Source organism: Pipra filicauda, unplaced genomic scaffold, assembly GCF_003945595.2.
Source record: "Pipra filicauda isolate LSUMZ 115617 unplaced genomic scaffold, ASM394559v2 scaffold48_size3843733_pilon, whole genome shotgun sequence".
NCBI classification, from domain to species: domain Eukaryota; kingdom Metazoa; phylum Chordata; class Aves; order Passeriformes; family Pipridae; genus Pipra; species Pipra filicauda.
In genome coordinates this window covers 2909206-2925366 of record NW_024104631.1, presented here as the reverse complement: position 1 = coordinate 2925366, position 16161 = coordinate 2909206, and the positions used below count along the sequence as shown (strand labels likewise).

The 16161-nt window shown below is 39.6% G+C and overlaps 1 protein-coding gene across 2 annotated transcripts; it reads left to right on the top strand.

Annotated features, from left to right (window-relative positions):
* The first annotated feature begins 225 nt into the window (after positions 1-225).
* Positions 226-13194, top strand: RPP40 (ribonuclease P/MRP subunit p40). 2 transcript variants are annotated; one of them, XM_027733911.2, is made up of 8 exons: positions 226-399; positions 2365-2509; positions 3757-3825; positions 5776-5871; positions 7013-7138; positions 10285-10483; positions 11474-11608; positions 12898-13194. In XM_027733911.2, exons 1-8 carry the CDS (start codon positions 283-285, stop codon positions 13094-13096), a joined length of 1086 nt encoding a protein of 361 aa, XP_027589712.1. In that variant the 5' UTR covers positions 226-282; the 3' UTR covers positions 13097-13194. The 2 variants fall into 2 exon arrangements, with proteins under 2 accessions (XP_027589712.1, XP_027589717.1); XM_027733916.2 differs by lacking the exon at positions 226-399 and adding an exon at positions 914-1109.
* The last annotated feature ends 2967 nt before the right edge of the window (positions 13195-16161 follow it).

Here is a 16161-nt window from a genome sequence, read left to right as displayed (position 1 = left end):
CTCACTACCGCAGCTGCACATGCAGCCGTGCGGGTGTCGCTGCCCGACCGGTGCCGGGGCTGTTCGGGCCCCGCGGGGACCGAGAGCCCCGATCGCCCACATGCGGAGGGAGGGTGCCCGCACCCCGCGGGCTCCACGGCGGAAGCAGCTGCGCCGCCGCAGCCGGCGGACGTGACCTCACGGCACGGCCCCTTCCCCGCCCTCCTGCAGGCTCCCGGCCTCTCCCGGTCGGCAGAGGAGGAGGAGGGGGAGGAGGAAGAAGGAGCGGCAGGATTTGGGAAGATGCCGGCACAGCTCGCGCGGGCGCCGCGGCACCTGCTCGTGTGCGAGAAGGGCCACGCGCGGCACCCGCGCTCGCGGCACGCGGCGCACGTGCGGGACCACGCCTACAGCTGCCGCGTGAGTGGCGCGGGATGGCGCGAGCCCGGCGGGGCGGGGCGGGGCGGTCCTGAGCATCCTGAGGGAGGGAGCAGGGGAAAGGAGCTGCCAGACGCTGCCGGGCCGCCTCGGTGGGGCTCAGGGATCCCCTCTCCCCTCTGGCGGTTCTGCCGGCCAGCCGCTCCCAGGGGCGCGTCGCTGGTGCTTCACTCGCGCCGGGCTGCGTGTTCTGGAGGGTCCCTCGGTCCGTGCCAGAAGTGGCCCGCGTGCCTCTTTTTTTGGGGGGGAAGGGGAGAAATTAGCCCCCGCTGGGTTTGTGGTCTGGCGCAGCGCCTCAAAGAGTGAAAGACGGCACTGGCACGAGGAATCGCAGAATCAATTAAGTTGGAAAAGATCTCTAAGGTCATCGAGTCCAACCTATAGAAGGAGGAGAAGAGGATGAGCCAGTGGAAGAAGTAATAGCGCTTTGTCAGCACTACCCAGCAAGTCCCACGGGGAGCAGCACCCACAGATTCCCAGTGCAAGCAGGGAGGGGCTGAGGGGCTCCCTCAGCAGAGAGGGAGGCCTTGGCTGAAGCCTGGCTGCAGGTGGCAACCTGAAAGCCCTCTCGCATTTTGTCCTTCCTTCTGCCAAAGTGTCATGTGATGCAATGGTCAACTGCTCCATTGTTTTGGACACCTCAGTGTTGGGAAGTCCAGTTTTGGCAGCTTGCTCTCGTGTCTTTGACTGTTGTAAGTTCCAGTCAGACCCTCTTGCGGTTTCAAAGAATCACAGAATCAGTTAGGTTGGAAAAGACCTCTCAGATCATCAGAGTCCTTTACTGTATGTGTTTATGGCCTAACACCACCATGTCAACTAGACCACTGCACTCACTCCAGTCTTTCCTTAAACGCCTCAGGTGATGGTGACTTTGTGACCTCCCTGGGTGGCCCATTCCAATGTCTAATAACCCTTTCTGTGAAAAAATTCCTCCTAAAATTCCTTAGTAATGTTTCTTAGCAGCTAATTAGAAAGCTTTCTACTGGTGTGGCAGGCAGCCTATCTGTCAGAAGCCCTGCTTCTCTTCTACATCCATGCCAAGGGAGATATGTACCTGTTCTCGAAGAGCTTTGGGAAAGAAGTTTATTGAGGGATGGAGGGAGGAGCAAGGGGACAGACCTTTATGCTGCTTGGGAAGCTTCATACTTGCCCATGTAATAACCTTATTTTCTCTGATCTGCTGGACTGAAGGGTTCTTTTGAGTATGGAACACGTACCAGAAAGGTTTTAAGCCAAAAGTAAATTGAAGGTAGGCAATTGGACCAAAGGACTGAATACTGAGTTTATTAAGAAAAGCTGGGTGCTGATCCCTGTTGAAAATCAGTTTCCTATGTTAAATTAGAAGGCTGCTACAGAAGGTGTAGCCTTACTGTATGTCTCGTGACTTTTATTTGAAAATTGTAAGCCTGTCTTCAAGTATCGTTCTGGTGGTGTGTTTGCTCTTCTGGCCTCTGAAGTATTCTACAGAGGAGAATGTATTGATTCAAAACTAATTCTGCTTTGGTCTTTGCTTTTCCACTAAGATTACATAAATGCTTAGCCTACCTATTTAGTTACAACTGCTTCAACAAATGGGGCAGCAAGGGCTGAAGGAAGTGTTCCAGTGTGACATTAAGCTAAATGTATAATGATGTGAAACGAGATTCTGTTAACTCATGCTGTGTACAGTCGTGTCTTTACATAACATGTAAAATACTGTTGTATAGCATATAAAATGCAAGAAAAAAACCCAAATAATGTATCGGGTGTACCTTGAGACTTTACACAAATGGATACATTTTGAAGACAATCACCTCATATTACCTTTTTCCTCATTTTGGTATAATATACTGATGTCTGAAAAGTTGAAGGTGTTTTTTTTTTTTATTCCTTGTTTTTTATTTGTTTGGATTTTTTCCCAGAACAGATTTTTACATAGGATTTACATTACAAATATGTTCCTAATAGGTATCATTTTTGATCCCGGAATGTGCCCTGCTACCTGAAGTGCTGAAAAGCACAATTGCAGATATTGGAGAGTACTACCTGGTGAGGAATTTATCCATTCATGAATTGGTCGCTCATGAATTCATTGATGCTTTCGTGAAGAAAGGTAAGGAGGAAATCAGAACATGACAGACGCAGTAATAGTGTATTTTTTTCATAGCACAGGAAAATCCATTTATTATTTTTTATTCTGAAAAATATTTTAAAGGAAGGGAAGGAAAAGTACTAAGCAAATTCTGCATGAATTTCTTTATTTGCTTTTTTCTACTTTGTGGTATGTCAGCATTTGTTTACACCCACTGGGTCCAAAACTCCTATGAATGTTGCTTATTAATTTCTCCCTATTCTGTCTTAATTCTGCAAGCCAGATATCAAGAGGGCTTCCATGTGTCCTCACACCTGTTTCTTCCACAACTTATCTTTATGCAGATTCCTGTAGAAATCGGCTCCCTTCTCCCATTCTCATTCCTTCATACTTCAGCGAAGAGCTGTGCTAGCTGTGTTACACAGCAGGCAAGAGAAAAAATATGCTCCCTTATTTTTTTTTGTTTTGTGCTAATGGAGCTGCAGTAGCTCATCCTTACACAGTAGGAGTAAAGAGGATATGAAGAAAGATACAGCCTCTGCCCAGCCAACTTGCTGTTGTATACTCAGACTACATTGTTTTCATCTTGCAGGACCCACTTCTTTGGCTTATGATACCTCTTGTAACCTTCAGCTGATAGCCAGGGAGAAACAAAAAAACTTTACAAGGAAAAGAGAGGAGGACAGAGAACATGCAGATGAAATAGGAGAACAAGAGATCCATTACTTGCTAAATGCAGGACTCTTTTCTTACTTCCTTTAATCTCATTAATGTTCTTTTATGCCAGTAGTTTTCTGGAAGCAATATGACATTTGTGTGCAGAGTTCCCAGAATCTGACATTTCTATTTTAAAAACAAAAACTATTTAGTTAGATAATGCTACAAAATATACTTAGTAATGTGTCTTCCCTCTTGTCTTTGTGTCATCTGATAATAGGAATGTATCTGGAAAAAAATTGAGTTTTCTGTACACTGAGCGGGGAGAGTCACAGGTGAAACGGAAGGAAGTATTTTCATATTGGTGCATATTGTTAATGTTATCCATATTATAGGTCCTTTAAAATGTTGCCAGTCCAAGGCTTATAAAAATAATAACAATGCTGTTTTGCTTGAGAAGGTGGAAGAAAGTTACTTGGTGAAAACACAAGGGTTTAGAGTGATTCAAATGGTATTTGCAATGTTTGGTTATCTTGGGGTGAATTGCTTATATTGTCATGTCTGTCTTTAAAAACTGTGTAATCTCATGTTTTTCTGCTTTGCTGTTAAAGGTTCATGCTACGCCCTTACCTATAATACAAAAATTGATCAAGATAATACTGCAGCTCTGCTACCAAATGGTATGGGGGTCTGTTTTGTTTTTGGTAGTATGTATCAATTGCGGTCTGTTGGGTTTTTTCTTTTCATTTGGGTTGATGTAAACTGAAAAATAAGGCTTACTGTACTTGCTAACTTTATTAGAAATAAGTTTGAATTGGAAAAATATTAATTTTAATTTTGTTCTTCATTCATGTGGTTAAATTATTTAATATAAAGGAAATTTAAAAGCAGCTTTGCTTATGTATAGTCAAATTGTCAATGCTTCAATCGTAATTGAATTGCTACAGAGGATTATTTTTGTGAAAACATTGCATTCCAACTTCTTGTTTCCTACTGATCTTTAAGACAGAATTTGTGCCAAAACAGAAAGTCATCAGCACTGCTTAGGAGCACTTTTAAAATATTAGGTGTTTATTCTTGTGAGACCCCACTTTGGGTACTTCATCCAGCTGTGGGGTTCCCAGCACAGGAAAGATATGGACCTGCTGGAGTGAGTCCAGAGGAGGGCCATGAAGATGATCTCCCATGAGGAGAGGATGAGAGAATTGGGGTTGTTCACCCTGGAGAGGGAAGGCTCTGGAGAGACCTTAGAGCACCTTCCAGTACCTAAAGGGAGCCTGCAAGAGAGCCAGAGAGGAAATTTTTAGAAGGGCATGTAGAGAGAGGACAAGGGAGAATGGCTTCAAACTGAGAGTAGGTTTAGATTAGATATTGGGAAGAAACTCTTTACTGCGAGGGTGGTGAGACAGTGAAATGGGTTGCCAAGAGAAGTTGTGGCTGCCCCATCCCTGGAAGTGTTCAAGGCCAGGCTGGATGTGTCTTTGAGCAATCTGGTCTAGTGGAAGGTGTCCCTGCCCATGGCAGGGACTTGGAACTGGATGATCTTTAAGGTGCCTTCCAACCCAAATCATTCTTCGATGATTCCGTGATTCCTTAAGAATTATGTAACCCGTTAAAAGTCTGTTTCAGCTGTATCACATTTTATGACAAAACATGATAAAACATCACACATCCCAGGTAGAATTTTACATGCAGAGAAAACGAAGCTATTTTGGGCTTCAAATACATTGTCTTATTTCTGTTTAACAGTATTTCAGATATTATAGAAATACAAGTTGGTCTGTCAGCCCTCTAGCCTAAGTCACTGTAATATGACAGGTGCCCATGAGGGCATAAGTAATTCAGATTCTTCAGAAGAATTCTTTTATGTGTCTGTTAACCCAGTCCTAGCAAAATGGATACTTGACAGTGGTGTTGAGTTTGTTTGATACAGTTATTACAAGGTATGCACAATTAATGCAGAGACAGTGTTACAGTTCCTGGTGATGTCACTGTGTGAACTCTTCAGTGACAACCTGATTTGTTTGTATTCTGTGCTATACTCTTACTTGTACAGTAGAACCCAAAGACTGTAGCAGAGAGCTGTTGTGTGAAATTCTGTACCAAGCAGCAACTGCCAGATTTGGTTTGTGGACATAGGAGTGGACTTGTTCCAGCACATAGTTGCTCATCACTAACAGGTATAATTTATTCAATGTGAGTAGTCCTGCTGGAGGTTGAAGAACTACTTTCATTTATTTAGTTGAGCAGTGCATGTATGTTCACTAAATCTGGCCCTTGTGTAATGTAGCGCTCAGCTATTGACACAGCAAGTGCTAGGGAACAAGTAGAGGAAAGATTGAGGCAATGAACTAAGTAGTACAACAAAAAAGCTAGGACTGTATCAGGAATAATATTACACTTTCCTTATTCTACTTCATAAGACCTTTTTGATAAAAAACAGTAATTGAGTTATAACTTTTTTTTTAAAGGTTAATCTGGTAATCCATTTAACTGGAACTAAGGAGTCCGCATTACATTAGTAATGCCATTGATCCAAAGCTAACGTTGTAAAAGGTATATGGTTCTCTGCAGACTTCAAAGGGAACCAAGTAGAAGATTATTTCTATTAAAGTTTGTTTCGTTTATAGGAAAACTAATTCTATCAGTGGATAAGGATACTTATGAGGAACTTGGACTGCAAGGTCGCCCTTCTCGGTACTCTGGCAAAAAAGCAATGAGATATAGTAAGTATTGTTTGTATTAACAGTGCTTATTTCAGGAGCACCTTATTAGGGTGTTGAACCATCGATGTTGAAACTTCCCTTTTATTGAAATTAGTTATTGTCTAGGTCATCTTTTTCCAGGTGCAAATACAAGGAATGTCTGAAAAGAAAAATTACTTTTTTCCCAAATAATAAAGCAGCTATAAGGAAACAAATATGTGACCGTTTCAGTACTCTATAAAATTTTTAATTTCAGAGTTTTTATTGTGTTGTTTATACTGGAGCGATGTAGGACTCAAGAATTTTTGTATACCGTGCATAGTATCCATGCCTTCTGATTTAAACAGAAAAATACTAAACTGATTAAGGTAGAGTTTAAAATTTGTGCACTGTACAAAAAAAAAATCAGCGAAGAGCCTCACCCAAGACTGCTTGCTTGAAAGGGAGGATTGTATTATGTTTGATACATTTAAAATGGTAATCTCCATATACCGAGTACCTGGAAAATGCTGTAATTTTTTAACAACTGCAGGGGAGACATCTTGAGTGTGATTTTTGTTAAATAAAAATAAATAACCGACATGAACACTATGCCGTCTCAAATCTTTTGGAACTTGCAGTACTTGATAGATAGTTACATGAAAACTTAAGAAGGGGACACTGGTTATGTCTAGTAAGTATTTTGGCAAAATGGGACGTGGTTTTACCATTCAGTTTGTGAAGTAAAATGTATCATGAAATTTCTGTTTGAAAAATATATGTAATTTAGCCATGGACCAATTCACCTAATAAAAAACCAACCTGTTGAAAAAGTGTCATTGCTGTCTACATGGCTTTTATTGTTAGAAATTCTAGCTTGGTTTTTTTTTACTGCTAATAGCTTTCATAATTACGAAGATATTTTTAAGGCCTTCTGTCAGTGTCATTTCAAAAGGAATCTGTCCCTCCAGTCACTGGAAGGCAGTTCCAGATTATATCAAAACAAGGACAGCAGGAGTTGAATATTTATGTACATAATGGGGAGTCATATTTGCATAATCAAATACTTTGTAAAGACGTATTTGATATTCTTTGGTTTCTTTGTGTTCTTCTAGTTATTAATTAATTTAATAATAAAATTTATTTTAGTTGAGTACCAGTTGCTTTTGTACATTTTCTGCAGTTATCACTATTGACTTGACCGATGCTGGCTTTCACCCTGAGAGCAAGAAACATAACAGAGTGCTCTGGGCCTTGAAAGAAAAGAAACCTTTAGAATTTGACTTCCTACTGGCTTGGTATAATACAGGTAATAAGAACTAAATGTAAAACTAGGATGTAACTTACATGAAGTCCAAATATTTTTAGTTTACCGTTCTTTTCTAGTGATTGTCCATATGCATTTTTAGTGGAAGGAAAAGTTAGATTAAAATGTGTTTGGGTGGGATTTTTTGTTTGTTTTGTTTATTTGTTGTGGGGAGGGTGTTATTTACTACGCACACAACATTTCAGTTCAGGAACACAACAGTAATTCATAGGAGATATATTAGTTACTTCATTTCCTTTTCTTTATGTTGCCCAGGCTTTCTGGCAAAATTTTCCTATTTGATGGTGCTGCCTCTTCTTTAGAAATGTCTGACATACATAATCATTATTAATACACATTTTTTGAGGTTTTTTATTAGTCCACATAAGTAACATGTCTGGTCATATACTTGAGACAGGGAACTTTGATTTCATCATGAGTTATAGGACATTACAGAGTCCCTATTTCTGTGCTGTGTGCACTGAAACACACAGTCTGCTGCTTTATCACTTTATTCTCAAGCACTTGTTTGAGGTTGGAGCCGAGTAAGAGATTGTTACGAGAAATTATACTATTTCAAATCGTCTTCTAGTATTTGTTTATCTACTGTTTTCTAATTACATTATTTTTTCTTCTGGGACTTAAGTATTGTTCTTCCTCTGAGGGTCATTTTCAAAGTTCTCAGTTGTTTGTATTGCCTCAGAACAGGCTGTATGTAGGGATATATAGCATTTGCATAGAATTGATGAAAACTGCAGGTGTCTGTACTGTCAAAAATGTTTTTCTTCATCATAGATGTATAGCTTTTAGTGTTGTTCTGCTTTGAGTCTCCACACTAGTAAGAACAGATATCAGAAATGTCCCTGAGAATGCTTTCCCATATCCTCTTTACATTTTTCCTGGCTCTTCAAGTCTGAGAGTTAACTTACCTGAGAAATGAAAGCTGCTTACAAGCTCTTTTAGGAGTGTCCCATGTTTCACTTTAGTCCTTCATGTTTCGCCTCCCCCTTTTTAAGAACTAAACATATGACAATGATCCTTCCTTGTTTGTCATACAGAAATTGTTTAAAGGTTTGCAATTTGTGTCCTTGTCTTCAAGAAAGAGTCATAGTGAAGGTGGTTGCAACCGTAAATGGTGACATAAATCCAACTAAAGGTGGCATATCTTCATGCTTGGATTTATTGACCCTGGGCAGAGATATGTCTCTTGTGTTTGTTGCTGCCCATGTTAACAGTGTTCAGGAAGAACAGCATTTCTTTTCCTCACTTTCTTACATCTCCGAAACAAGTCAGGTCAATCATTTCATGAGTATGGAGTTAAATCTCAATGCTTTTCTGTGCAAGAATCTTGCACTCATAATGCATGAAAGACTATTAGTTCCTTAGTACTGACAAAAATAAAACTTTTATAGATTTTGATTAATAGACATGAGACATGGTGTAGATTCTGCTGGAAGGGTAAAAGAGGGCTGTATTTTGTCAAGAGAATCGTGTCCTCTGTGAACATTCTGTTTTCAGCCTTTCTGCTGATAACTGGTGTTTCTTGCTATGGCCAGCACTGCAGGATTTTTTGTTTTCATACCCTTTTTTCCCACATAGTGGTGTCAGCACCAAGAGGAACAGAAAAAAGGAATATGGAGTGTCTCATGTCTTTGATGACAGAGGCAAAACAATCTTTTCTGTTTTCTATTGCTGTAATTTCTGTGACAGTTTTACATGTTTATTGGATGAAATTCGCTGGCCTCCAGACTGCTTTGACGATGTGCCTGGTTGTCATTGACATGGAAAGTTATGCTGTAGGCTAGAGGAATTGTTCAGTTGGGGTCTTGACTGTAGTCTTTGAAATTTCCTGAAGTTAGGGCTATAGCTGAGGCTCCGACACGCAGCAGATATTTAAAATGTATGATTTTTTATATTTTACAAAGAATTCTAGGGTGATATTTTATGTTCTTTGAACCTGTTAGTCGAACAATTTCCAATAGGAAGTATAGGCTGAAGGAAGATCATCTGCTCTGGCACACTTCAGTCTTAAATATATCTATATAAAATCAAGAATTTGGTGGCTGCCTGTCTTTGTCACTGTGCCCTTTGGTACTTGGAAAACCCTTTTTTTGAAGGATGACTAAAAAGGATCAGCTTAATCTTCCTTTTTCTATTCCCCCAAATGATTCTCCTTGGTGATATAAATATGGCTGAGGGAGTTTAAGCAGTTTATATCTTTTGACAGCAAGTCTTAGATATTGTATTCTGCAGTTAACTATCCTGTTCTTGAATTTCTTCTGTTCATACGTGCCTTTTCTGTGGTATTCAAACGTTGTTCTCCTAGAGACCCATTGTTACTTTATGAAAATAGCACACATATTTGAAATGGAATTTGAAATTTAGGAGAGTTGATTCCATGTCAATTACCTTACTGTGTCAAAATCAAGGTGGTTAATATCTCTGAGTTTACAATATGTCTGCTTAGGTTAGTTTTTTAGTTTAGGTTAGGATTTTAGAATTTTACCTGCTAGTTTGGATCTCTTACTAGTACTTTCCCACAAGTCTGTCAAGGTACATTTAACTTTTACAGCCATACTGCATTTGAAGACTTAGCATTGTTGTTTGGGTTTTTTTATTCTTCTAGTAAAGATTTGTGACGCGGTCTGATTTCTCTACCTTCTCCCCTTTCTGCTCTCTTCAGTCTCTGTGCCCCAGACTATCTTAGAATTCCTCTTCACATCATTGATAAATCTGTTCTTAAACCTATAGTCACCTGCTCACTTTTGCATTATTCAGGGAAAACATTCTGGGATGATGTTCCTGCTCTGTTGCATGTGTTCCTTTTCAGGAACATCCTTGAGTTCCTCTTTCTAACGGGTTAATTTTATTACTTACCCAGTTGATTCTGTTTGAATTTTCTGTTGGAAAATTTATGCTTGTTAGTTAAATAGTAAATTTACTGAGCTATACTGAGTTCTGAATCTTCCACTAATATTTATGTCAGAGAAGATAAGGAAGCTGAAGATTCTATGACTTTGGGTAAGATAACAGCACGAAAGCAGTTTTACACAGCATTTTTTTGTATATATATTCAAAGGTTTCATGTATTCAGTGCTTGTTTTGTTTCATAGTTTCATAACAGCTGTTTATGGTACTGTGTTGTTAAGGTGCGGAGGGATCAACACTGATGTCATACTTCTCAAAAAACCAAATACAGGCCCTGAAGCCAAAAATAACATTCAGCACATTAAGGGACTTGCAGTGTCCAGTGTTACAAAGTAATGACCTACAAGGAAAGCCGGAGGAGTCCTGCAGTACAGAGGAACTCTTTGAATGGCTGGGTGCTGTCTTGAATCAAGTTAGCTTGTAAGTATCAGGATTTCTTTGATCTTTAAATACATTTTAAGTAAGGAAAGGCACAATTTATTTTGAGAAATAGTTGAATAATAATTAAGGCACATTTCTGTAAGTAGAAAGGCTATTATGCTGATAAATGTTTGTTGTAAGTCTTGAATGACTTATCTATGTTTTTAGGGGTGCCCATATGTACTGGTTTGGGCTGGAATAGAGTTAATTTTCCTCATAGTAACTGGTGTGGTGCTGTGTTTTGGATTTGTGACCAAGAGTGTTGGTAACACGGGGATGTTTTAGCTATTGCTGAGCAGGGCTTACACAGTGTTAAGGCTTTTTCTGCTTCTCGTACAGCCTTGCCAGTGAGGAGGCTGGGGGTGGGCAGAGGGCTGGGAGAGAACACAGCCACGACTGCAGACCCCAGCTGACCAGAGGGATATCCCACAACTTATGGTGACATGCTTGGCAATAAAAGCTGGGGGGAGGAAGAGTGGGAAGTGTTCAGAGTTACAGCATGTGTCTTCCCGAGTCACGGTTAGACACAATGAAGCCCTGATTTCCTGGAGATGGCTACATATCGTACCTGCTGATGGGAAGGAGTAAATTGATTCCTTAGCATGCTTTGCTTTCACGTGCAACTTTTCCTTTACTTATTAAATTGTCTTTATCTCAACCCATGCATTTTCTCCCTTTTACCCTTTCAGTTCTCTCCCCCATTGCACTAGGGGGGAGTGAGTGAGCAAGCAGCTGTGTGGCGTTTGGGAGCTTTACCGGGGTTAATGCACAGGACCCTGAGATCTTTTGTATAAATTGCTTGGTCTTTAGTTGCTTTGGCATTAATTAATAAATTAATTAATATATTAATTAATTAATATATTAATTAATATATTAATTGATTAATATACAGAGACTACTTGTTTGATACTAGTTTTGATTACTAAGACTTCCTATAAAATATTTAAAGTATATTTATTTTAGTTGCTTTGTTGTTTGGTTTTTTTCCAGAGACAACAATTCATCTAGCTTCTTATCAACCTACTGCTGTCCTGAGCCCAACACAGTGGTGGAAAAAGCTTTCTTGTGCACAATCACAGGTTTTATAATTCCTGAGAAGATAATTCAGTTATTGGAGCAGCTGTGGTAAGGGCTAACAGGAGCACATTACTAAAACATGTGTACTTTAACACTTTTTAATTTTTGAAATCACTTTTAAATAATTTTCAGTAGTGCTGTTGGAGATAAATAGTAAAATATATAAAATGAAGACTTTCTTTTTAATTAGGAAGTGAGCTTTTTATGCTGAACATCAGTATAAAAAAAAGTAATAAACAATTTTGGATACTTCAAATTTGAAAGTGCTTGCCCTGTATTCTAGTCATGACTTTGTTTTTCATATGAATTTCCAAGAAACTGTGGCTGTACTGAGCTACTACATTTTTAAAATTTCCCATCTGTGAGAATCAGATGCCCTCAAATACGTCTGATTTAGTATTTTTAACTAGTGATGGAAAATATAATTGAAATCCCTTTATGAAACCAAAAAGAGTATCACAAGGTACTTCAAGGTTATTACACCACTACAGTAGATTATAGTGAGTTTTTTTAATCAAGTGCTGTAATGTTGGACACTGGATAATGATGAATGGGGGAGCTGCAGTTCTAATTCAGTATCAAAGTACCTTATATTAGTGTGTCATGAATGTGTGTGGAATCTGTTGTATTTTATACTAGTGCTACTGGCGGTAAATTTTGGAAGCTCCTTGCTCCATGTGTGAGACAATGCTTGAAGTGCCTGGTGGCTATTGATTGTAGCACCGACTTGTGACAATAATGCTGTTGCTTTAGCTGGAATATGATCATTATTCTTTGAGCAATTTCCAAATCTTATGCAGAAAGCCTTCCTGGGCAAGGGTTGGAACACAAATTTCCTTGGCTTTTATTCTCTACTTAAGAGCAATGGATAATGTCTGGCTCTGATTATTTATAATCTGTTTCCTTTCTAGTGGTGAAAGGATTTGTGTCAAGCATAGCCTGACCATGTTTCTTCCTCTGATGTCTTTTTTTCTCTGATAGCAATTGTTCTCATTGAATGTTCTATTTTCTGAAAAGCAGTGCATGCTGTAGGAAATTCAGAACTGGTACTTCACAACTTGGAACTTTTTCTAATTGCTATAACTTGCAGGTTTACCATGTCTAAAAGTATGGTAGGAATAATGAAGAGTCAATCTTACTTCATTTCCTCATATTTTCCTTCATTTCCTGATAGAATATTTTCTTTTGAGCTTATTTATTGTGTACTAAAGAGGGGTTTTTAACTGTTAATAAATTTTCACTGAAATGTGTCTTTGATTGTTTTACTTTATACTGTATATTTGAATGTGCTGTCTATTCCATTATAATTATTGATTATCTTGTCTTCTTGCTTGCAGTTGCTATTTTGGTGAACCAAAACTGGCTTACTGGCTGACCTTAACTGTGCATGGCTTTGCAGACAGCCCTGTTTCCTGGAGAGAAAGTGAACATGGTTTCCACAAAGGAGGAGAGAACTTGTACAACTTTGTAATTTTTAGGAATCTGGACTACTGGCTTCAGATGGCTGTAGGAGCTCATGATGATTGTCCTCCATAAAGCTACATCTACAGAAGCAGTTTTCTAATAATCCCATGTTACTGATAGAAACCTAATAAAATATTTTTTATCAAAGTAGTTATGTAACAGATTAAGTACTAAGAGTCTTTGTATGTTTTTGTTATTTGTAGCCAATGGAAGGAATGGATTTTTTGTTTCTTCATCATCATACAGTGCCTTCTCAAAAATTTCCCAATTGTAGCTCTAAGAAAAAGTCAAGTTTTTGAGAGATTAAGTTCTCAGAAATTGTCTGCAGGTGGTCCTTTTATTCAGGAGCAAATCTGGAGTTTGAAAGTTAGTTTTACAGATTGACGGCCAAAATATTTGAAAGGAAAGCTCATTTTGGGATTTACTGTTTTATTGCTTCATATTTAAAAGATCTGTAAAACCTTCATATTCCTGTTTAAGATATTTCAGCCTACATGCTAGCAAATAAAAAAGAAAGGGAGATATGTTCTCCATAATTTGCTTGGGGGGAGGAGAGTAAAGGTGAGGAGAAAGCGTGTGACAGTGGAAGGAGCACCCATTAAACATGGAAAAAGTAACCTGCTCTGGCTTTGCAGATCACAGTTTGTTATCAGAAGTATATTTTTGTCAGTGACGCAAAAGGCTGCTGCTTGCTTTCTTAATTGACCTCCACAGACACACTCGCACTCCCCACCCCCACCCAATCTCTACTTGAAAAAGTAGCAAGTCATGTAGCTGAGATCTCACTCTGATGTTATTGCAGACACCTTTCTGGGAAGAAAGCTGTGGACGTGCCCTAACACAATGCAATTGATGTGAACCAAGTTTCATTAACAATAAGCAGTGATGCTGAGAGCACAGTCAGCTACAAAGAATCCAGGTTACTCCTGTTGAAATCCATGAAAATTGGGCAGTGGTTTGGGAAGGTGGGATTTGGTTTTTGTTTTAGGGAGTGGGTACCTATCGTTAAAGTACCAATTCAGTGCTAAAACTGAAGTTCACTTGATGGAGTGGAGTGAGAGGTTGGTACTGGAACTTAGGGCACAGCTATAGTGGAACCATCAAGCAGAAAGACTATGGGAATCAAATGAGCTCTTTATTTTTATTTTATCTGTTTGTTGTCTCTTTTCAGTGTGGAGAATCATGCTGGATGATTGACTTGGTGGTATTTGTCACACACCTCCACTAAACATAATCCCTTTTGCTCAAGTTCTGTAACGTTTCACAAACACAACTCTGATGAATCAGCAAACAGTTTTCTAAATCATTACATTGTTTTTCAAAATCATCCTGCCATGAGATGTTTCTACTTGGTTATCAGGAGCAGAAGTTCCACCCTGTCGTATGGACAGACACAGACTCACACAATCACAAATTGAATAGACAAGAGTCTGGGTTTGACCTGTTCTCGGGTTGACACATGACTAGTAAATACTTAACATGGCTGACTCAAGCATTATGTTTCATTACTCTACATCAGTGCAAATTACTTCAATTGTTGGCTAAAGTCTACTTTTGAAAGTGTCTGTTGAGATATTATGAACTTTCACAAAAGAAACTGGTTACCAGAAGCGTCTTCCTTTTTCCTCTTGATCAGAAGGTCAGGTTTTTACTTGAGCTTTCCTAGAAGTTACACTTGCAGCAAAAATTCTAATACAAAGTGAAAAATCTTACATTTTTGTGAAAAGCTGGATGAAGTTTATAGCTTCATAGCTACAGATTGTAGGTCCAATGAATGTGCTCATTTTTCTGTCAGGTTCTAGTAGAACTTTTTCCTCAACCATGTCTATGCATGTGCAAAAACAAGTGTAATGTATACTACTTGGGGAAAAAAAAATGCCATCCAGAAGTAAGAATCTTTTATGTGTGGGTTTGCTTCCCATAGCAATCCGAGCAGTGATACAGCAGCTGTGGGACTTGGCTCTAAAATGGCAGCAACGGGACCAGGTGAAGTGATTTTTCTAATGAGTAGTGGATACAGAGCACCTTGGGCTCGGTGGTGGACTAGGTGCTGCAGAAGTGCTGGTGGGTACACTGTGATAGCCTCACTGAGACCATTCTAGAAGGCAAGCTGAGAAGCAGGCATTTCAGCTCCGTCAGTCCTCAGCGTGAGAGTATTAAGGTTAATCTTTTATGGGTGTTTAGGGAAATCTCATTAGATTGGTCAGTAGTTCCTTTTGCCTCCTGTCTAAATAGGCAATGGACTGCAAATATTTCTCAAAGCTCAATGTTGTAGGCAGGCTTGTTTGACTATGCTGCTTCCTACAATCCATAGTTATCTTGTGGTGGCTTCAAATGGATTTTCCAGCTAAGGAAGGGATTAAAATACTGTCTCTGAATCCTGTAACTTGAGGTGTTGAGTTGGTTTCTACCTTTCCCTTGTTTTCTTTAAACCTGTACAAAATACAGTAGAAAAACCTTGTGCTGTTAATAGTAACTGCAGTTGGTCTACTCTTAGACTCTGTGAGGTAATACTGCATTAAGCAGGCCCATCTTTCCTAGGACGGTGCACTCGCCTCTTAGGAGACAGGCTTTTCTGTGCTTGCTGGGCTTCACAGTTGCATAGAAGAGAAACTATGGGATGGAATTTACTTCTTTCTTTTCACCTGCAAACAATGGTGAACCTGAGGAAAGATTTTTTTTTCCTGGGATGAGGGACAGCAGCCCATTCCTTACCGTCTGTAAGGTCAGATGGAGTACTGTGTTTTCCCAGAAGACTCCTAAGCATGGAGGAGATCCTTGCCGAGAAAAGGAACAGGAAGGCATAGCTCACATGTTTGGGGAACAGGTCAGGAGGGAAGACCTGGGACTGGGCCAGGTGGGCAGTAATTCAAGGAAGAATGGACAGGGAACGTGAGTTGGAGATAAAAGTTTTTGCCTGAGAACCAAAGATGGCTGCTGATGGTGTTCTTGCATTTTGTGCCTGCCTGTGAGGGAGGACAGGAAAATGCAAAAGGTTCTTGAGAGCTGCAAAAGTAATGGGGAGCAGCTGTGCACCAGCTGCTTCTGAGATCAAAGGAGACTGAATGCTTACTAAGAAATTTTGCCTCTGGGGAGTGTTTCATGTAGCATGGGGAAGGAGAGCCAAATATCTGAAA